General features: G+C 43.2%; 1 protein-coding gene across 4 annotated transcripts in view; it reads right to left on the bottom strand.

The window, feature by feature from the left end:
- Window positions 1-23,644, bottom strand: part of PTER (phosphotriesterase related) — a 37,565-nt gene that overhangs the window by 9,912 nt on the left and 4,009 nt on the right. For 2 of the 4 annotated variants that reach the window (XM_039525365.1, XM_039525366.1), the window contains exon 2: window positions 1,643-2,124. In XM_039525365.1, coding sequence (XP_039381299.1) covers window positions 1,643-2,074 — 432 coding nt within the window. In that variant the 5' untranslated portion in view covers window positions 2,075-2,124. Of the gene's footprint in view, window positions 1-1,642; window positions 2,125-3,512; window positions 3,684-19,538; window positions 19,558-23,644 lie in introns of those variants that run through there. The other 2 variants (XM_039525364.1, XM_039525368.1) reach the window with 2 other exon arrangements.

The following is a 23,644-nucleotide window of genomic DNA, read 5'->3' on the forward strand; positions in this document are numbered from 1 at the left end:
ACATCAGCAAACTCCATGTCAAGTTTATCTGTCATTCATTCTTACTCATTCTCTCCCCCAGACATGGACACATAACACAATGGGGTAGATTCTCAGCTGGTGTAAACTGAAGTTAATAGAGCTATGACAACTTAGACTAGCTGAGCATCTGCCCCAATACTTCTGCACTGTAATTGTAAACCTTCCAATTCATGGATACAACTGAGCAGTTAACAAGAATGGGTAATGGGCAACAGAATACAGTTCTTAGAATTCCTTATGGCTGTCTGAAGAATACCATTTGTGTTGTGATGTTCCCAACATGGAGCTTACCTAAATCTTGTCCAGTTTAAGCAATCATGGCATGGATTGCTGGAGACACTAAATCCCTTCCTCGCTTAACTACTGCTAGTGTCAAAACTTTCCATTTATTTAACTGTATCCTAACAAAAATGTCCATATCAATGTCTCTATGGAATCACTGATCATTTTTCATTGATCAGTCACTGCAGGCATCTACATTCAACCAGGTACCTGTCAACATCCTGGACTGATTAAGCATTGATGGAATGGACTGCAGATTGCACTGCACTCTGAAGAACAGCTTGAAAGCTTGTCTCTCTCACTAACACAAGTCGGTCCAATACAAGATATTACCTCACCCATCTTGTCTCAAACACCATGGGACCAACACAGCTTCAACAACACTGCACACACTGCGCTCTCTCAGTCACCAGTGGTCCATGGACCACAGTTAGAGAACTTTTACCCTATGGATCTATTCAAATTGGCCCACCTATTGAGAAATGGCACCAGTGCGAATGATTTCGGGCTGCTCCTCAGTTGACAAAAATGATTAAGGTCAATGATGCTAACCTCAGTGGAAGTATGCCAGTTAACACCTGCTGAGTATCTATCTCTGTGCTTTTAAGATTAATTTTACTCTTTTGTAAATACAGATGTTTTTAGTTTCAGCTCAGATCAGTACATTCACACTCTTTGGGCTGCTCAGGTCTCTTCTGCCTTGGAGAGTTCCCCTCTCCCTTCATCATATCAGCTTAAAAACAGTGGAGTGGATATTTATTATGGTGAGATGTAGGGATCCCAGCCATGCTCAGGACCCCATTGTCCTAGGCATGTACAAACACAGAGATGGTCCCTACTCAAAGACTTTAGTCAGACAAAGGGTAGGGAAAAAGGATATAACATACAGGCAGAGTAAACAGGGGGATGGGTTGCAAATAGCTTGTCAGTGCCACAATTATTTATTTACCTCCTTTTAAAAAACCTTTTGGGTGTTTAGTTGGGATGGATTAGAAAAAGAAGGACAAGGAAAGTAGAGGGGACATTAGACTATTTCCATCCCAATATTTTGTAAAAAGGAAGAATTTTCACAGCTGTGCCAGGATGCTGTACACATGGAGTCATTTTTCACTGTTAGGTCATAATAAAACTCTGAAAGAAAATGGAAATGCTGACCGATCAGAGTGGCAATACTGGGTGCAGATACGATTTACACAAACACAATGATCATTGTTTGCCCAGATTTTCAAGAAGAGTATATTTGGATTTTTATCAAGTTGTGCTTGACCTGTCACTGATCTCCTATCATCTGTACATTATCAGTCGGGCAGTATTTTACTATTCACTTGTTAGTACTTACCTGCTCCACTGACATAGCTTGTGTCTCGGAAGAATGAGTGGCATGCACATAAAACCCAGCCCCAGCAATAATGTGCACCCCGGTTTCCTCAGCAAGCTTCTTTAAAGTCTTTACATCTCGGCTGATACCCCTGGTTGTGTTCTCCACTACAGTCCCACCACCTGCTGCCTTATAGTGTAATAGCTCTTCCTTTACAGCATCTGTTTCCTGACACAGAAGAAGGTTCTCTTTATGGCTGTAGGGATTCTGTTTAATCCAAAACAAGTTCTTCATCTCAATGGGCCCATCAGACAAAGCTTCTTGGCCTGAGGAAGGCGGGACATAACAGCAGCTGTAGTTCATTGTCAAGTGTTCATGGGTCATGGTGCAGCCAAGCTGACTTGGCTCCACAAGCCCCAACACGGTCTGCACTTTACCACCCAGGGAAGGCATTTTTCTTCTTATTTTAAAAGGAAAGAATCCAGATTCTAAACAAGCATTTGCTGGAAAAGAGGAAGGGAAATAAAACATGAAAAAAGTTGAATAAAAAGCAATAAAGCGCCTATAAAATATAGGAATTTCACTCCCAATGCCAATGTAGATTGTTCCTTACAATATATTTTTAAACACTTTGTCCAGTCTAGTTTTAAATGGAGTTTCCTTTACTCCCTTGTGGGAAACTATCTCACAGTTTAGCAGACTTCCCTAGCAGGGAATTTTCCCTGATATTCAGCCTACATTTTCCTTTTGAACCGTTACTCCCAGTTATCCTCCCCTGGATCACTCTTATTGTTAATATTTAGGACAGCTGTTTGGAAAGTGGGGGGAAAAATCACAAACATGCTTTGCTTGCTTGTAAGGAAAAAAATATTAATAAGTGTCTTTGCACACTAATATCCTACAGGAACAGTGATAGACAGAACTTGTAAGGAGTGTTTCAAACAAGGAAAAGATAGCAGACTTGCCTACTAGCTCAGAAAGGGGGTGGCTCTCAAAAGAGCAAAGAGATGGTAGTAGGAAAGGCAGAAAAATGGAGTATGGTTGCTGGCACTGTTGTGCTGGCTGAAGTTATGTCTACACTACAAGCTAGGGGTGTGATTCCCTGCTCACGTAAACATATTTTCCTATCTCTCATCCCAGCTTGCATGCTAAAAACAGTAGTCACAGTAGCACAGGCAGCGACAGCACATGCTAGCAGCCCCAAGTTCAAACCCAGCTGAACCCAATGGGTATGTACTCTGGGCTTCTAGCACACGGTCTGTGCTACCACAGCTCAACTATTTTTAGCGTGCTAGTGCAATGAGCGCTAAGATGAGTACATCTACACGAGCTGGAAATCACACCCCTAGCTCATAGTGTAGATGCAGCCTAAGTGAAGAAAGAGCTGTGTGATGGTGGGGAGAACCAATATGAAACAAGATCAGATATGTAGGCAGGGGCATAGATACGTAGGGTCCTGAGGGCAAGGAAAATAAGTTTAGACTTAATGGAGCTGATAAAAGGGAACCCTAAACAATTCCTCTTTGACTTTGGCATTTACACCCATAGCAGTTATTGTAGTTCCATTTGGCCCAGTTCTTTCACTGTTTCTTCATTAGTCCATGTCCCCTCTAGATCCTTTTGTGGCTGTGAATTTCACCGAATATTTGCCAAAACCTTTCTGGTGTTCTGAGCCACTTTAGGCAAGGGCCTATGTAACCGGCAGAAAGCTGGACCTGAATTCTGCCGGAAGGACCCCTAGATTCTACAGCTGGCTGGAAATTCAATGGCAGATCCAAATACATTCCAGAATGGAAATTTTTATCAGATTACGTAGGGAAATGAAAAATGCAATTGGCACAACTATGTTTATTTTCTCGTTAATGTCAATTATATAAAACTGTTCACACACTTTCAGTTTTCAGGGTGGTGCAGATTTTCACATTGACAAAAAGCAGCAGCATTATAGAAGTTGTCAGGGGAAAAGCTGGAGGTTCTGTCAATTAGGCTGGAGGCAGTTGGGGCTTTTGGCACCAAACGTGTGGAAGGAGTTTTGGAGTTGGGATGGAGTCCACTAGTTGCGCTAGAGGAGAAAGGTGACATTTCCATTACTCACCCCCTGAGCCATCCAGTACCCCAGCAGCATTTCTACCATATTTAACACCCTGTCATGTCATTGTCTGACACTATTTGTGAGTTCTGACCCTTGTGTCCCAGTCCCTTTGCTCTTTGATTGCCATTTCTAGTATGGTGGTTGGCATAGGAAATAATGCTAAATTCAAAGTTAAATTTATATCAAGATATTTACAATGTAAAAAAATTCTCATTCCAGTTAAAGGAAAACATCACACTTTATTGTGGTAACACAATATCCCATTAAGACAAATGTTTCCTTTTTAATAGCAACCACTGTATGTTCATTTAGGATTCTCTGCTCCCCAGCAGCTGTCACATTTTGTCAGCTTGAGCCACCAGCTGAACATACTTGGCATCAAGGATGAATATTACTTTCCATTTTAAAAAAAAATTATTATCCTCCAAGATTGAATATACCCATTCCAAGCCCAGGAATATGCCTATGTTTGGACACCTTGTTTGCCCTACTGTGTGAAGATTTTGGGGGGACAATCTCCACCTATTTTAGTAACCTGAGGTCAAATTCTGATCTCAGTTACATTGGTGTAAATGTGGAATAACTCCATTGCAGTTCCTCTGGATTTACAGTAGTGTAACTGAGAGTGGAATTTGGCTCCGGAACAGCAGGAATTCCTACAGCAGAAATTCAGATCCAGTTCTACTTCTCCCAAGCCTCACTGGGAAAATATTGTTATCTGAGGTGATTAGACTAGCATTTCTTTTATATGGCTGAACCTATACTATTATTTTTCTTCAGCTAATTTTGATTAAACAATGTTATGTTATTCCTTTAGACATTAAATGGGCAGTGACTATGATATTCTTTAAGGCTACTACCTACAATTGCACCATGTCAGAGGTTTCCAATCTGTAAAAATGTCGCCTGAATCTCTACAGGTTAGAATTAGCAGCAACTCTCTCTCTCCCTCCCTCTCTCTCTTTTTAAGTTTACTTCCCGTATTAACACTAAACAAGGCTGACTACCCAGTTCAAGTTAGATCTGCCTGATGCTAGCTGCAAAGGCTTGAGGATATGTAGTTATAATTCCTAGTCAAATAAAATCATGAGTTATGAAACAAAATACATGTTTAATGATGTCCAGAGGATAGGACTAACTGGAGCACACATTATTGATTAAAGAGAGAGGTCTTTCTCTTTCTGTCTCCCTTTTAGTGAATAATATCATAAACATGGGTCTGTTACTGGTAAAGCCCTAAGAGCAGATTTTTTATGTTTAACTTTCTATCTATTAATGTGACAGAAGAACAAAGTCAAAAGGGCACTGAGCCCTAGATATCAAAGGAGTTAATAATATATAGATCTCTGATCTTTAGGGCTAAACAAAGTACGACAGTAACCCCATTTCATAGCGACAAAAAGCTACCCATAGTGTTCCAATCTAAGCATAAAATACCAGCTTCTACAGATTAGCGACTGATACTGTATAAAGAGTTTTCAGTGACTGTGGTTAATCTAGTTATGAAACTTGGTCAACCTTAAGAGACAGATATGGTTGATTTACTGTATTTGTGTGTCCTGTGTATAAGCAGACGCTGTATGAAAATCCCAATTAGAAAGGACTGTTCTGCTATGGATTTAAAGAGTAAATGCCAGCAGAAGTGGTTGTGCTGTATGGTAGACTTAATATAAAACATTACTTGGGGACATTTCCATAACATGGGATTACAATAATAGTGCTCCAGGTGGGTCATTGTGTTGACTTGTTTGGACAGTACAGAATCGCTTTGCTAAGACAGACTCCTAATTTATTAATATAATGAGCTGGTATTTGTCAAATAAAGTCACAAAGGATAAGATTTCGAAGGGGACTGCACTTGTGTGAATCATTAAAAGCAAAACACCTTTCTCTTTTGGTAATTGTAGTTGATTGTGATTAAAATCAAGTTGTCTGACATCATTAATTGAATGTTCTTGATTAGAGTTGGTGTTCTGTAGACCAGCCCGCCATTTTGGAAAAGATTCAATGATCTGAGTGATTCTTGTCATTCCTATAGTCCAGGCAAAGAGAGTAAGATGATTGTCTTAAATATTTAGTCCTTTTCTTGCTGTTTTTTCCTTCCTACTAAAAAACTATTGTGGACGTAGAGCAAGAACTGACAGGGATTTCAATGCATGACAGTCTCTGTTAGCAAGAGTCAGGCTAGCTGCAACCCTAATAATGCGAGATTTGTAGAAGCGAAGATTGTGTGAAGCGAGTGGGAAAGAACTGTGGGAGAAGTCATTGCAATCTTGTGTTGATAGGATTGTGTGAAGTGAGTGGGAAAGAACTGTGGGAGAAGTCATTGTGACCTTGTGTCGATAATAAGGAATGTAAATTGGAGTCTAAATAGAAGTGAGAAAAATAAGATAACAAAATAGCCTATGTATAAACAAAATGCAGCTGTTGCTCATTATTGTAGGTAACAAAAAGTATAAATGCTGGCTGTAATTGTTTACTTGAAGAGAGACCTGCCTAGGACTGGGGCAACCCTGTGTCCTAGGGCACTCCCTCCCTCTATACAATTGTAAAGAGAAAATAAAGTATCTGACTCTGCTGCACCCAACCAAAAAGTGAGAACTAAGTTTTTCTCCGACACTATACTCTCGCATTCAACCTAAACCTGGTAGCATAACCAGGGGTATTTACACTCCATATAAAACCATACTTTCAAATGATTTTTTTTGAACAGCTTCTTTTCAAAATGCACATTTTAGCCTGATGAAACTACCTTTTATAAATATGTTTGACCAAGTAATTATAATGTAATCAGGGATGGCCATAGGGAAAATAGTGCCATGGGTGAACTTGTATTTTGGCACCTCGGACCTGCTGTCTCCCTTGGTCCCCCACCCATTCCCTGGCCCCTGCAGGATTCCCACCCCCCAATTGCCCCTGGACCCCACTATCTCCTTGGGCTCCCCCGCATTGTGCCTGGCCCCACACCCCATCGCCTCTGGTCCCTGCTGCCTCCCCCAACCCCTCCCCATTGCCCCTGCTGCCTCCCCATCCATCCTCTCTGGGCTCCACTGCCTCTCTGGGCTATGTTCCCTTCCTCCTACCCCCCACTGCCCCAAGCTCCCTTGTGCAGCCTCGCACCCCAGGCCCACCCCGCTCCTTGCCTCTTGACCATGGCACCCCTGGTGGTTGTGCACCCATAAGGCTGGCCCTGAATATAATGGAAAAAGCAGCTCTTATGGTAAAACTAGATATTGCTAATTAATAATTATAAGGTGGTATTTTCCTGTTATTTTCTACATTTTTCTATTTTATTTTTACTCATGTTATATTACTCTGCAAAAGCAATTCTCATTGAATCAGGCTTTCTGCTTGCTTTCAGACAGCTATTTTGATATGTATGTAGATTTTCAAGATGAATTTTCTGCTGATTCCTTTCTGACACAGATACATTAGATTAATCTCAACTAATCTGGCCTGACCTCTGTGAAGACCCATGTTTATGTGTGTGATCCACTTATAGCCTGTGGGTGCTATCTGCTGATTTCTGCCAGACAAAACCTAGAATTATCTGCTCCAATGTTGGATTCTTCTTGTAGCAGGGATTAATCTGTTGACTTTTTAGATTTTGTATTACTGCATATATGCAAACCTAAAAGAAATAAAAGTACAAGCTTCTATAGCACCTTTTGTCAGAAGCTCTATAATTACTTTACAAATTCACACTTTAAGTGAAGTATTCACATTTTAAGTGAGTTGTCCAAGATCATTCATTGGGCTCTCTTCCTGCAAGATATAAGTAACTCTCATTGACGTCAGTTAATTGCTAGCTAAAGCGGTTTTAGAAACCCACAATCCTCAATTAAGAATTGTGGAAAATATAATTAATTTAATGTTCTGATTGGGGTGAGATCTTAATCACCATCCTGTTACCTTCTGTATTGACTTTCATAAATACCATAATTCTAGTATGCTATAATGATATACTCGCCTTGATAACACCTGATGGTACCATAGCTAATTCATATTTTTAACCTACCCTACAAACACCAATTAAGACCACAATCCAGCAAAGAGCATGTGCTTAACTTTAAACTGTTAGTAGTGCCAATGAAGTCACTGGGACCACTCAGAGACTTTAAGTTAAGCTTCTGCTTATGTGCTTTGCTGAATGGGGGCTTAATTAACTAAATCCATGTCTTATATACATACAGTTCATTTCTGTGAAAACATGTTTCTTCTCTTAGGTAAGACAATGAGATTTATATACATGGTCATGCATAGTCTGAACATCAGTAAAAGTATTAATGAATGCAATCACAACCTGTACTTTTCTAGGGCTTGGCCTACACTACAGAGTTAGGTTGGCAGTTCATGTTGGCCTAACTATGTCAGTGTCTACACTACAGCTTTTCTCCCGCTGTTGTAAGTGCCCTACGACATAGTAACTGCACCTCCATTAGAGGCATAGGGCACTACTTACATCAGATGTTGGCAAAAATCTTGTCAGTTTCACAGCTCCCTGCACCTGACTCAGCTTGGGCTGTCACTCTGGGGCAGATTGGGGCTCTCCCCCACCAGATTCCCAGCTCCTGGTGGGCTGCTGCCAGACTCCCCTCTCCCTGCTAGGAGCTCTGCTGCCCCCCAGACTCCTGACTCCTAGTGAGCTGCTGCTCAGGCTTTCTGTTCTGAGCCCGGCTGCCAGGCGCTGAGAGCCCGGGCTCCCAGTTCCCCACAGAGCTCTTAGAGTGTGGTTGCTCTGAGACAATAGCAACGTGAAATTGACAAGGGGGGGCTGCAGCTGTGAGACTCGTGTGGCTGTCAGTGCCCCACAATGCCCCTCTTCAGTCAGCGCAAGCACTCCTGGTACGGACGCACTCCACTGGCCGGAGGGTAGTGTGGACATCAACAACTGATTGAATTATTGCGGTGGCTGTAGCTTGACCTAAATTAAGTAGGCCTAATTTTATAGTGTACATAACCCATAGCACTCCCTGCAAAGGAGTACCGGTAACTTTCTTTCCTAGCTTGACCTGCCTTTCCAACTGACTGTAAGGACCCTCTTCTGCAGCCTGACTCATGATGAGTAGCACTTACTCTCTTGACTTCAATGGTTCTACTCCCATGAGTATGTACTACTCAATGAGAATAGAGGATGAAGAATCTGATCCAAGTGTTGGCCAATGCTCAGGCATTATTAAGGAATGTATATGTATTGTGACAGACCCAGGCCAGTGTGGTACAGGAGTCTGGTAGAGGGCAAATATACTGGTCACTGGATGAGTAGTTTTATGTTCCCTGAGTGACCAGAGCAGGGGCTGCACTAGAGTAATCAGGAAACTGCTAGAACCAATTAAGGCAGACAGGCTGATTAGATCACCTGCAGCCAATCAAGGCAGGCTAATCAGGACACCTGGGTTTAAAAAGGTGCTCACTCCAGTCAGGTGAGGAGGAGCCAGAGGAGAGGAAGTGCGTGTGAGGAGCTAGGAGCAAGAGGCGCAAGGAGCTGAGAGTGAGAGGGTGTGCTGCTGGAGGACTGAGGAGTACAAACATTATCAGACACCAGGAGGAAAGTCCTGTGGTGAGGATAAAGAAGGTGTTTGGAGGAGGCCATGGGGAAGTAGCCCAGGGAGGTGTAGCTGTCATGCAGCTGTTACAGGAGGCACTATAGACAGCTGCAATCCACAGGGCCCTGGGCTGGAACCTGGAGTAGAGGGTGGGCCCGGGTTCCCCCCAAACCTCCCAACTCCTGATCACACACAGGAGAAGTTGACCCAGACTGTGGGGAAGATCACTGAAGTGAGCAAATCTGCCAATAAGCGCAGGACCCATCAAGGTAGAGGAGGAACTTTGTCACAGTATATAATCTCCGTAGCCTAAAATGGAAGTCATTTTAGTTACATTATATTACATTGTGAGATACACAAAAAATACTGTGAAGAATGGAATTGGGTGATAGAATATTCAAGGGACTGCAGCTATTGACTTCTCAAGTTCTGACAAATATTCCAGTTTTTTTTTGGCATGTTAGAAACCAGAATGGAAACAACTCTGAATAGACGTGTCTGTCTTTTGAGGACTCAATTCTAAGGCTGGTTGGAACATTTTCAGAAAAATATCATTTCATCAAAGTTTTCATCAGGGGAGAGAAAGACATTCCCTCACACTCTGTAGCCTAGGGGTTAGAGCACTGGCCTGGGATGAGGGAGACCCTTGCTATGCCTGATTCAGAGTGATCTAGGATGAAAAATTTAACTCTGAATTAAGCAGAAGAGGGACTTGCACTTGAGTCTTCCACATCCCAGGCCAATGCCCTGACCACCAGGCCCATATCTCCCTCCACCCTTCTTCCTGAATTGAAAAGCTCAAGGGTCTGAAAATGGACATTTCAATACAAACACTTTTGCCAAAACATTCAAAATGTGTTGATTTTGTTCCAAATGCGGAATGAAAACAAATTTTGAAAGCCTGAAAGTTGCCACAAAACAGAACTGTCATCCTTTGGTCAGCTCTACTCAATTCATTGTAGGTTTTCCCAACCTAGGTAAGAAAATTAGAGGATGCTCCCTGAGTTCCCCATCCCCTACAATGGATGGAGTCCTCCAAGACAAACAGAGATACTTCCATTCCCTGAGCCCTAGTGTCGAAGAGGATTGGGGAAGGAAATGGATAGATCTAAAAATCAAATATCTCCCAAGTGCCTCTTTGAGGTGGCATTAACAGCCATGGAACAACTTAAACGCTGATCTGAAGTCTGGGGTAAAGGATTCCTTCCCCATCCCAGCTTCCGCGGTTCTGCTGAGTACAGAGCCAGAAACAGCATTTGTGCCTCAGTGTAGAAAGCACTGAATTTCTGAAGGAAAACTGCTTCATAATATCATTCTAATCACTACCACTAATTAGAAAGAAGAGGAAATCACTAAAGAAACGAGTTGTGTTACATAGAATGAAAAAGAATAATTTAAAATCAAATTTTGCAGGAAGCTGCCAACTTGTCAAACTGAGGGAGCAAGCACAGGAAATGAATTAATCAGAGCTTTGCCAAAATTATTAGGTTAGCTCTAATCTTTTTAAAAATACATATAGTTACTAGTATAGCAGCTAAAATAATACGTCTTGAATGTGCACTTCCTACGTGTGCCAATGGCAGGCTGCATTTCCTGAATCCTAACTTGCTTCCAGAAAGCACCAGTAAAATGTCCACTCCCACTGAGAGAAAGAGAGAAGAGGCAAGCTCCGGTCCGGAGATATTGAAACAATGATGGGAATTTCTAAAAACTGTTTTGAAATTATTCTTTGTACTACGGTAGCACCTAAGAGCCCTCGTCATGGGCCAGAATCCTATTGTGCTGCGGTATAAACACAGAAATGATGGTCTCTGAAAATTAAATGAGTGTATACACATTTTGATAGAGCAACTATTATTTCTCTATATAACGTGCAACTAAGGACTGCAGTTTTTCATTATCGTCTTGAAACAGCTACCTAGAGTTTATTATAGTAAACTCTAGGTGAACCTTTACAGCAATCGACTGTACAGTGCACAAAATATCATCCTCATGTTTAGTCTGCTACGAAACACTAGTGCAGTTGTTACTGTCCCTAGAGGTATGACTGAGTGCTATGGGACCCACTGGTAAAAAGACCAGGAATAAGTCCTGAAGTCCTTACCCAAGCAAAGCCTCCACTGAATACAACAGACATTTTGCCTGAATACCAATAGCAGGATTTGGACCTTTGTTGGTTTCCCATCTGGAACTTGCACTTCTGTCATTGTGTCGTTATAATACTCTTGTAATGAGAAGTCTGCCTAGGCTGGAATTGGTTGTTTCCTGTGGTAATCTCATATTGCTAAAACATAATAATTACATAAACATCATCTCCACATGTCTGCAATCATTTTGACTTAGTAAGCACATGTTAACAGTACTAGCACAGAGTCTCTCTAGACTTGCACGGAAATCATTTTATTGTCATTACATTACAATGTGAGATTATAACAACACTAAATCCAGATTGCTGTGACAGAAAATGTATGAAATCTAATAGGCATGGCTCAGTAGCTATTTATTACATTTAAAAAAAAATCAATTCACTTTCTGTTTTGGAAATAAGGGTTGCCTTGTTCCACCATGAGCATTATAATAGAATCTTTCCTTACATAATCATACAAACACAAGAAATGTGACGTAACACAGGTTACGTATTTATTTACAAATAGAGGCAAATGCTTTAAAGGTCTGATCCTGCACCTAATGATTTCAGTGGAACAGGGAGAAGCCTAAATATTTAGAAACATTTCATACATGAATAATAAATTAACCTAATAGATTTCTGGAAGAATTTCAGAGACATGCATACTAGTTAGCCCTAACATCAAGCAGCAGTTTTGTAATACTATTTGTTCTCACTGTGTTACTGGCACTTTTAAAAATATCATATGTTGTATATACACAAATTATGAAGCCCACCCTTGCTGTAGGAAATTATACAAATAAAATGTAACAGCACAGAGAAGCATGCTATTGTTTGCATTACTGCAGAGTCTAGCAGAATCAATGCCTTTCTTGTAGCTAGGAGTATGTATCTGATATCATTTAATCACACCTAAATATTTGGCTCATTACAGCACAGTAATCTTAGAACATTAAGAAAATTCCTGAAGTTATCACACATCCCAATATCTATCTTAGCATTTTATACGGCTGCCCATCACTGTAGTATCTGAGTGCCTTCCACATAAAATCAATAGCAACAGTGAAGTCCCTAGCAAACTTCATGGAGTCTTTCGTACTTTTCCTTTTTCAGGGTAACAAATCTTCTTGGGGTAGGGTTTGTGGTTTTGATTTTGTAATATACATTTTAATAATTCTCCCCGTTCCCTATTTCTTCCCCTCTGGTTAGTAAAGGTTTATTGGGTTGAAGACGGTGTCAGTATTGTGTCGTTTTTATGGCTGAAAGGGTGTCTCAAAGAGGAAGGTTTTGCAGCAGTTCCTAAGGATAAACTATGGATTTGCCTGTTCTCTTCAGGAAGTTTGTTCTTTAGCCAGATCCCCTTCACCAACAGTGCTTTGGCCCCCAGCGCTCACATGCCTCATCCTGGGCTGTGTGTCCCAGAAGAACACGGCTGTCACTGTGGTTCACAGATTAAAATTCAGTCTTTAATGTACCTAGAACTTGATCCATTTATTGCCTTGAAAATGGGGACCTGATGCTAACTGGTCATGCAAGCTTAATGCAGAGTTGAGCAGGATCCAGAGACATCACACCACTTTGATGAACAGGGATGTGTGACACTGAGCTAGCGAGGGTTAGGCAACCAGCACGCTAAAGTGGCCTAAAGATCAACCTTTAAGAACATATTAGGGAAGTACCAAAATGGTAAACAGGACCATTCCTTGCAGATAGTTATCAAAGCCATGTTAAATGGACAAGAGTTCTGTATTGTTAGAGAGTTAAAGGTAAATACTAAGGGCTGGTCTACACTAAAGCTGTAAGTCCACTTAAGTTACACTACTTCAGTTACATATGTTAAGTATTGAAGTTGATGTAATTTAGTCGATTTACAGTAATGTCTACACCGCGCTATGTTGACGGGCAATGCTCTCCCACCGACTTCACCTCCCTGAGAGGCGGAAGGTGAGTACAGATGTCCAAAGGAGAGTGCTCTGCCATCATAAGAACATAAGAACGGCCATCATAAGAATGGCCGTACTGGGTCAGACCAAAGGTCCATCCAGCCCAGTATCCTGTCTACCGACAGTGGCCAATGCCAGGTGCCCCAGAGGGAGTGAACCTAACAGGTAATGATTGAGTGATCTCTCTCCTGCAGTCCATCACCCTGTGACAAACAGAGGCTAGGAACACCATTCCTTACCCATCCTGGCTAATAGCCATTAATGCACTTAGCTTGTCTTCACCAGACCCACTAAATCGACACCGCTGCATCGATCGTAGCACTGCTGAGTTAGCCAGAAGTACAGACAAGCCCTGATTGTATTTATCTATGTTTACCTATATCTGTTAGCAGTTTAACAATGTTGTCTAATTAGCATGTAGATGCTAAACTTTGGTTCCTGTCTGTAATATTTCATTACTATATTCTATTGATTCAGTGATCAAAAAGGAACATTAGCAATTAGATAAAACTTAGATAAAAAAAAATCATTTTTTTATTTCTTTTTGAAGTTTATAGTAAACTATCTGTGAACCTTTGAATGGCAAATTGCCTTATGCTAATCAATGCAACTAATTATCTGTATATACACAGGAAATAGGAATTGACTTCAAAGCAACCATTTATATTACCTATTCTTCATCCAAGGAATGCCCACTGTGTTATCTGTGTCAAGAGACTATAGTAGCCTGCCAGAGATCCAGGAGCGCCGCCAACTTTTTTGCTGCCCCCGAAATACCGACGACGACCGGGGCGGCCGAAGATCCGGCCACCGCAGTCGCCGCCCCCCAAAATGTTAGCACCCTAGGTGACCACCTAGGGAGGGACAACTCAGTGGTTTGTGCATTGGCCTGCTAAACCCAGGGTTGTGAGTTCAATCCTTGAGGGGGCCATTTGGGGATAGGTCCTGCTTTGAGCAGGGGGTTGCACTAGATGATCTCTTGAGGTCCCTTCCAACCCTAATATTCTATGAGTTCTATAATGGGTTGCACTGGCCCCGCAGAGATCTATAAAAGAACTCTAGGGCCTGATCCTGTCATCTCAAGTCTGCTTGAACTTTACCAGGGGAAATTTGAGTCACAAGACTGAGGTCTCCAGCTCCAGTCTGATTGCCCTACTATTTCTCATGGAAGAATTTAAACAGATTCTGCACATGGGCTGCCTATTGGATTATGACCTATGGAATTGATTCTGGAAGAACTTTCTACAAATCAACAGCTCACCATCACTACTATGAAACTGACCTAAGAACTTTACTCATATCTGTATGCGTAACACTCTTTAACCACGATAATTCTTTCTTTTTAATAAATCTTAGTTAATAAGAATTGGCTGTAAGTGTGCATTTGGGTAAAATCTGAAATACTCATAGACCTGGTGGGTAATGTGTTCGATCTCTTGGGATTAGTAGAACATTATAGATGGTGAACAAGATTTTCAGTAATTCTCATCATATTTAACTTGGCTTCTGGGAGGAAGCCCAGGACTGGATCGCTTTAAGGGAGCTGTATTTTTGGCTTCTGGGTATTTTGTAAGATATTGCAGAAGCTGCTTAGTTACTGACTTGGTGAATCTACTTATTAGAATAACCACCAGTTTTGGGGATAGTCTGCCTCATTCTTCATAGTTTGCCCTGATTGAGCATTCCGTGTGGCCGCTCCAGCGACCATGCCCACAGGATGTATACTTGCACTGGAAGATGAAGGCTATGCCTCGACTAGTTCTTCTGAGTGTTTCCCCTTTCTGACCAGCATTGCTTCAGTCTTGCCTGGGTTCATCTTGAGCCAACCATTCTTCATCCAAAAAGTGATTTCTTCTAGACCTTCTGACACATCAGTAGTGGCAGTGGTTGCATCAGCTTAGAACAGGATATATAGCTGAGTATCATCAGCATTCTACTGGCAGCTGGGCCAAGGGCATCTTGCTAGCTCTCTCTGTCTGATATGGGTACTGAAGAGAAGAAGGAATACTATGGATCCTTTCAGAGAGAAGGAGCAGTTATTCACCACCACTTCCTGAGTTCTGCTGGGGAGGAAGGATTGGAGCCAATATCGTGTTGGGCCATCTACAACTGCTACGTCATGTAGGCATGTTAATAATACCTTAGGGTACACTTTGTCAAAGGCTGCAGATAGGTTTAGTAGCCTGTGTTCACAGCCATAAGAAGGTTGTCTTTTAGCGCCACTATGTTGTATCCTGATCTGAACCCTTGGTAGCAGGCATCTGGAATATTGACTGACACTGGAGCTTGATGGTTACTATTTTCTCAGTTACTTTGTCCATGAATGGGAGGTTGGAGATGGGACAGTTACTGGAGAGGTCTTCAGGGACAAGGTTTGGCTTCTTAGAGGCCGCGGTGAACTGCATTTTTCAAGGTGTTTGGCAGATGCGCTTCTCTGAAGGAGGCATTAAGTATTTCTGTTAATGGTTGGCATAGCTGGTCTTCACAACCTTTTACCAGCCAGAAGGGGCACAGATCCATTTCACAGGTCATGGCTCTAATACTTTCATGGTTTCTTGATCTTCAGAAGATGTAATGGGGCCAAAATCAATAAAGGTGATGGGGTGGATAAAGTGATCTGGTCTGGGATGGAATTTTTATTTCCCAGTTATCAATCAAATACTTATGGAGCTCTTACCAGCAAATTATGTTGACAGAGCTTCACAATGGTATGCAATAGTGGTCCCACTGCCTAGTGCAGCAGTGTGACAGCTCTACGTGATTCTCTCTCGCTACAGAGAAATTCCTACTCTACATGATTTCAACTGGAAAGGTTCACCATCCATTTAAAAAAAAGACTTCATGGTCATATGGCCAGAGCTAGTGGATTGTTTCTGACCTGATTCACCATGGTCACATCAGGCATGTGGCTTCCATTTCCCTTCTCAAAATCTACTTCTGCTCCAACAAGAAATCAGCCAACAGATAAATTGAGAGGGTAGATGGGGATAGAGGATATTTACTAATGTAATTACAAAACTACCTTTTTAAAAATAAACTGCCTCCCTGTCACCCACCCTTCATTATTATTATAGACCAGGGGAATTACAGACCAGTCATCTTAACTTCAGTACACGGAAAGATAATGATGTAAATTAAGCAATCAATTTGAAAACACCTAGAAGATAATAAGGTGATAAGTAATAGTCACCATGGATTTGTCAAGAAGAAGTTGTGCCAAAACAATCTAACAACTTTCTTTGAGAGGGTAACAAACTTGTGGATGGAGGGAAATGGTAGATTGGTATATCTTGACCTTAGTAAGGCTTTTGATGCTGGCTCGCATAACTTTCTCATAAAGAAACTAGGGAAATACTACCTAGATAGAGCTATTATAGGGTGGGTGCATAACTGGATCGAAAACCGTTCTGAGAGAGTTGTTAACAGTGGTTGAGTCAAGTGGGGTCCCACAAGGATCAGTTCTGGGTCCGGTTCTGTTCAATATCTTCATCAGTAATGTAGATACTGGCATAGAAAGCACACTTATAAAGTTTGTGGACAATACCAAGCTGGGAGGGGTTGCAAGTGCCTAGAAGATAGGATTAAAATTCAAAATGATCTGGACAAACTGGAGAAATGGGCTGAAGTAAATAGGAAGAAATTCAGTAATGACAAATGCAAAGTACTCCACTTAGGAAGGAACAATCAGTTGCACACATACAAAATGGGAAATGACTGCCTATGAGCGAGTACTGAGGAAAGGGATCTGGAGGTCATAGTGGATCACAAGCCAAATATGAGTCAACAATGTAACACTGTTGCAAAAAAAGCAAACATCATTCAGGGATATATTACCAGGAGTGTTGTAAGCAAGACATGAGAAGTAATTTTTCTGCTCTACTCTGCGCTGATTAGGCCTCAACTCAAGTACTGTGTCCAGTTCTGGGTGCCACATTTCAGGAAAGATGTGGACAAACTGGAGAAAGTCCAGAGAAGAGCAACAAAAATGATTAAAGGTCTAGAAAACATGACCTATGAGGGAAGATTGAAAAAACTGGGTTTGTTTAGTCTGGAGAAGAGAAGACTGAGAGGGGACATGATAACATTTTTCAAGTACATCAAAGGTTGTTAAAAGGAGGAGGGAGAAAAATTGTTCTCCTTAACCTTTGAGGCTAGGACAAGCAGCAATGGGCTTAAATTGCAGCACAGGCAGTTTAGGTTGAAAATTAGGAAAAACTTCCTAACTGTCTGGGTGATTAAGCACTGGAATAAATTGCCTAGGGAGGCTGTGGAATCTCCATCATCGGAGATTTTTAAGAGCAGATTAGAGAAACACCTGTCAGGGATGACCTAGCTAATCCTTAGTCCTGCCATGAGTGCAGGGGACTGGACTAGATGACCTCTCAAGATCCCTTCCAGTCCTATCATTCTATGATTATTCACTTTCTTATACCTTAGTTCTGTAAGCTGTTTCACACGAGGACGCCCTGTGTCTGTGCATAGCTTCACTGCCTTCAATAGGGATCCACACAGGTGCAGAGGTTCACCAGCATGGAACAGCTTGCCAGATCTGGGCCTTAGGTTTTAATCTTTTTCTGGGAAAGGATTACATCTACCTTCCCATGCTTGTACAATGCCCTGGTACTGGTTGCCTAATCTTGATTGGTGCACCAGGAATATAAATAGTACTAATAATAACAACAACAAATAATACCACTGCTTCTAAACAACAAGAGACTGACCTGATCAGGCTGCCAGCTGCTTTGCCATGTCTTTAGGCCTCTTTCCAGTTATTGTTGAATCCCTGATCCATCAGCATTCATGCAAGAACTGGCCAAGGAAACTTACTATTACTCCTTAGTTTCATACCACCGGAGGTTACTGCACTTTGCTTGGACACCCAAGCTCCAGGACGGAAAAGGAAAGCAGTACAGAAGAACTGTGGTGGCCAAAACTTTGAGACAGGAAGAAAATGGGATGGGGGAGGTAAGTTAAGAATTGAGCATCTCACAACACAGGCAAGTATTTTTCCAGTAGCACAACCTCTGTGTCCTAGGCAGTGTTAATTTTCTGTGACAGACAAAGGTTCTTTAGAACTTCTTGCTCTCCAGGCCTACCTGAATAACATGTAGCCACCTCTTTCAGTAAGGGAAGATTACAGCTGTCAAGATCTACACCAGAGTTTTAACTGATGATGGAGAGTTTTCAGCTTCCCATCTGTCATAGGGTATACAGACCATGGCAAGAAAACAGTTAACGGCCTTTCATTTTAGAACACTGCCTCAGCTGTCTCTAGTCCAGCCGTTTCTCAAATGCGGCCACCGCTTGTGGCCACAGCCTCCTGGGCTGTTATGGGGGGTGGGGAGCAAAGTAGCAGCCCCTTCCTGTTGCTCCTGGATGCACTGCCTTGGTGTTGATTGCTGAAGCCACCAGCAGTGGTTGGGCCCTGCTCCCCCTGTGGAGACACCTGGGGCACAATGCTCAAGAACCAGGCATCCGGTGAGGTTCCCAGAGGCAGTGGGGTTCAGGCTTTGGACTTCAGCCCTGGGGTAGTGCGGCAGCAGGGCAACAGACTCTGGCCACAGGGCTTCGGGCTCCAGCCCCCCACCCACCCCCATTGCCCTTGGCCCCTGCTGCCTCCCTCGACCCCTCATCCAGGGCTTAATTTGTCCCCAGGCTTGACAAGGTTGAGAAATCTGCTGTGAAAAGCAATTCTTGTATGCTTGTTAATATTACTTTTCACAACAGACTTATTAGCTAGCAATAAATAAATTACAATAATTTGGACATGTACATGTGCATATTTATTTGTTTTTCCTAAAGCTAATTAAGTATTTTAGGAAGAAGTGAGAGAGCGGCTACCAGCAAGTGGTGGACGCACTCTGAGGCCACCAAAAAGTTTGTCCTGAGAACCCGAGTCACTACAGAGATACTCAGGAGAGAACAGAAACAGCTGGGAAAATTGAAAGGACCTCTTCTTATACTTCCATATAAGGGATCAGATTTTGAAAAAAAAGAAGTAGGAAATCACAGTTCCTTATAAGACCTCAGCAGGGCTGAGACCAGGAAACAGCCTGGTTCTTTGGTCTACTTTCTCCAGAGAAGTTGGCTGAGAAATGCCACCCTATGGGCTAGTCTACATTGAGGGTGGGGGTGGTGTCGATCTAAGTTACGCAACTTCAGCTAAGTGAATAATGTAGCTGAAGTCGATGTATTTAGATCTACTCACCGTGGTGTCTTAACTATGGTGTGTCGATGGCAGACACTCTCCTGTCGATTCCCCTTGGCTTCTTGTTGAGGTGGAGTACTGAAGGTGCCACTAGAGTGATCAGCAGTCGATTTATCACATCTATACTTGACATGATAAATCAACCCCCACTGGATCGATCACTGTGGGAGTAGCAATAGGAGAAGTGATTTTTCACATGCTTATCTCTTGAGATTTGGCTGAGCTTGAAACTATGAGCAAGGAAAAGTGGGGAAACTTTTCCCCCCCTCTCTTTAACCCTAAAGAGGTGGTACTCTGTTAGACCCCAACATCTGGGATCAACTGATAAAACCTGTCCCTCTTAGACTACAAAATACCGACCTTGTGTTCTGACTGGTATTTGATCTTGCCAGTAGGTAGGCAACCTATGGCACGTGTGCCAAAGGCGGCACGCGAGCTGATTTTCAGTGGCACTCACACTGCCCGGGTCCTGACCATTGGTCCAGGGGGGCTCTGCGTTTTAATTTAATTTTAAATGATGCTTCTTAAACATTTTAAAAACCTTATTTAATTTACATACAACAATAGTTTAGTTATATATTATAGACTTATAGAAAGAGACCTTCTAAAAATGTTAAAATGTATTACCTTGCACGCGAAATGAAATCTTAAATTAGAGTGAATAAATGAAAACTCGGCACACTACTTCTGAAAAGTTGCCGACCCCTGCCTTATTGTATGGACACCATCTTAGTCCTAAATCAAAGGAGAAAAAATACTCATGTGGTCTGGAGACACCAATCCCCTAATAGTACACTACTCACTCAGTATTCTGTACCTCCAGTGTACTCTGGCTTTAGGTACCTTATGAGCAAGTGTCTCAACAGGTCTGGAAATTGATTGCTTTTTAACAACGAAGGAAGCAGTAATGCTAATTTCTATTGCATTGGGCACTACATTTTGTTATAAATTAGCACTAGTCACCTTTATGAAATGTAATTAAGCATCTGAATGCCATTGTTGCCATCTCTGATTATAACAACAAAAGTGAATATGACAATGGTGACACTAGGGAGAACATTATGCCTGTTTAAGTCCCCAAATGCAAGAGAGGCGTTAATAATAATAACTGACATTTATGTAGTGTCTTTAATTCAATGATCCCAAAGTACCTGACAGAATAATACAAAAATGCGTATTACAGGGATCACTTCATCCATCACTCAAATACAACCACCCCACAGGCAGAAGGCTGCAACCTTTTAACACCACAGAACAGATGAGGACAGAAAGTGAACTATGCCATATGTAACAAACTACTGGGGTAACTTTAGATAGGCAGAATACAATTGTCCAACAGACATTCAGCCAAGGCTAAGACCCCTCCTCTTGCAAGAGGTGCCATGAGAATCTTTAATGACCACAAATAGCCAGAACCTTGCTTCTATCCAAAAGATGGTATCTTCAACAGCAGACTGCCCTAAAACCATGCTGGGATAGTCACTTAGGCCTGGTCCACACTAGGACTTTAATTCGAATTTAGCGGCGTTAATTCGAATTAATCGCGCACCCGTCCACACCAGGAAGCCATTTAATTCGACATAGAGGGCTCTTTAGTTCGAATTCTGGACTCCTCCCCGACGAGGGGAGTAGCGCTAAATTCGACATGGCTATGTCGAATTAGGCTAGGTGTGGATGCAAATCGAACTTAGTAACTCCGGGAGCTATCCCACAGTACACCACTCTGTTGACGCTCTGGACAGCAGTCCGAGCTTGGATGCTCTGACCAGCCACACAGGAAACGACCCAGGAAAATTTGAATTCCTTTTCCTGTCTGGGCACTTTGAATCTCATGTCCTGGTTGGACATCGGGGCGAGCTCAGCAGCACCGGCAACAATACAGAGCTCTCCAGGAGAGGAGTCCAGGCAATCCCAGAATAGAAAGAGGTCCCCAGCATGGACTGACCGGAAGTCTTGGATCTGATCGGTATGTGGGGCGATGAGTCTGTGCTTTCGGAGCTGCGCTCCAACAAACGGAATGCGAAGACCTACGAGAAGGTCTCCAAAGCCATGACAGAGGATATAGCCAGGATGCAATGCAGTGCCGCGTGAAAGTCAAGGAGCTGAGACAAGGCTACCATAAAATCAAAGCGGCAAACGGACACTCCGGAGCCCAGCCCCAGACATGCCGCTTCTACGAGGCACTGCATGCCATTCTCGGTGGGTCTGCCACCACTGCCCCACCAGTGTGTGTGGACTCTGACGAAGGGATAGTGTCGACGGCCAGTTCTCGTCGATGTTCACAGATGGGGAAGATGAGGAAGGAGATGAGGAGGGGGAGGCAGTCGACAGCGCTTCCAACGCTGATTTCCCTGACAGCCAGGATCTCTTCATCACCCTCACTGAGATCCCCTACCAACCCTCCGCAGCCGTTACCACGGACCCTGAATCAGGAGAAGGATCAGTGGGTAAGTGCTTTAAACATGTTAACATTTATTTCTTAAAAGAACAGGAAAATAGACTAGGCGAACAGAAGGTCTATATACAGGGGAATGGAACAGGCATCTTCCGCGGAGATCTCCAGGAAGCTCTCCTGGAGGTAGTCGAAAAGCCTATGGAGGAGGTTCCTGGGGAGAGCTGGCTTATTGGGTGCTCCGAGGTAGCACACTTTTCCGCGCCACGCTCTCAGCTGGTACTCCGGGACCAGTGCCTTGACGAGCATCGCAGCATAGGGCCCTGGCTTGTGCTGGCTTTCATTCAGCATGCGCTCTCTCTCTCTCTGTGACACCCTCCTCAGGGTGATCTCGCGCGCAGACTCCTGCATGTAAGTAGAGTAATTTGTGTACTATTACTATTGGTAGTGCTTCACTGTTCCTTAGAACAACAAGAAGCGTCACTTTAGAGCCACGTGCTGGAGGCTACAGAGTGGCAGCATACAGGGATCTTTTGCAAGGGAAAACCGTGAGGGGGTGGAACAGGGGCAGAGTTTATGCTTTCAGGATTGCCTGCAGCAAGAGGACAGAGCTGGACATTGACTTTTAAGCAGCCAAAAGCGTTTGGCTTACCATGCCTGGCTGCTCCACGGATTAAGCTTTCCTGCCCCGCTTGTCTGGTCTGCAGTGCAATACCCCAGGCAATGAAAGCGAATGCAGAGAAATCGAACTTTCCCTGAGTGAGTGAGTATGAGATAGGTGCCGTCCATGGTCTGGTTCACAGACAATGAGTAGACTATGTTTCATTTTTGAGGAAATTTATCTTTGTAAGCAATTCACTCCCTTTTCCCCATCACACAGCTTCAACAGTATCCCGACCTGCTCCACCATGCCCCTCACAGAGGCTGGCGCAGATTAGGCGGCGTAAGAAAAGAACACGGGACGAGATGTTCGCTGAACTTATGGGCTGCTCCAGAGCAGAGGCGGACCAGCAGAGCCAGTGGAGGGAGAACCTCACACAGCAGCAGCGCTCACAAAGCGAACGGGAGGACAGATGGCGTCAGGAGGACCAGCAGGCGACTCAAACGCTGCTTGGACTACTGAGGGAGCAAACGGACACGCTCAGGCACCTTGTCGATGTTCTGCAGGACCGCAGGCAGGAGGACAGAGCCCCCCTGCACTGTGTCTGCAACCGCCCTCCCCCGCCACACACTCCAATACCCACCTCACCCAGAATAACAAGAAGGAGGGGCACCAAGGGCCGTGAAAACTGTCACTGCACCAAAGCGGACTGCTAAATTACCCAAAAGTTCACAGTCCCTACATTTTGAAAAGTTCTTACCTTTACTGTGTTGTCAAGTATTAAAAGTAGTTTGCTGTTAATTACTGTTTCTGTCATGTTTGTTTGCTGAAGACTTTCTGTGAAGGGGGAAGAGGGGTCTGGTAATTGCATAGGACATTCACCATGAACAGGGCACAGACATGGGGGCAGGATCAACAGCAGGTTACTCACTGAGTGCAGTCACTAGGCACCCTGGTCAGTCTGTGAGGTGTTTTTAATGTTCTGTTCATAGGCGGCAGGTGCCCTGCTCCAGGTATACTTGGAGGTGGCTCTCTCCCCCGGCCCTGCCTGGATCGGGCCCTGGCCCATGCGGGTCTCCCCCTGCCCCGTCAATTCCCTGCCTGGAGCAGGTC

This window comes from Mauremys reevesii, linkage group 2 (assembly GCF_016161935.1).
Source record: "Mauremys reevesii isolate NIE-2019 linkage group 2, ASM1616193v1, whole genome shotgun sequence".
Classification (NCBI taxonomy): domain Eukaryota; kingdom Metazoa; phylum Chordata; order Testudines; family Geoemydidae; genus Mauremys; species Mauremys reevesii.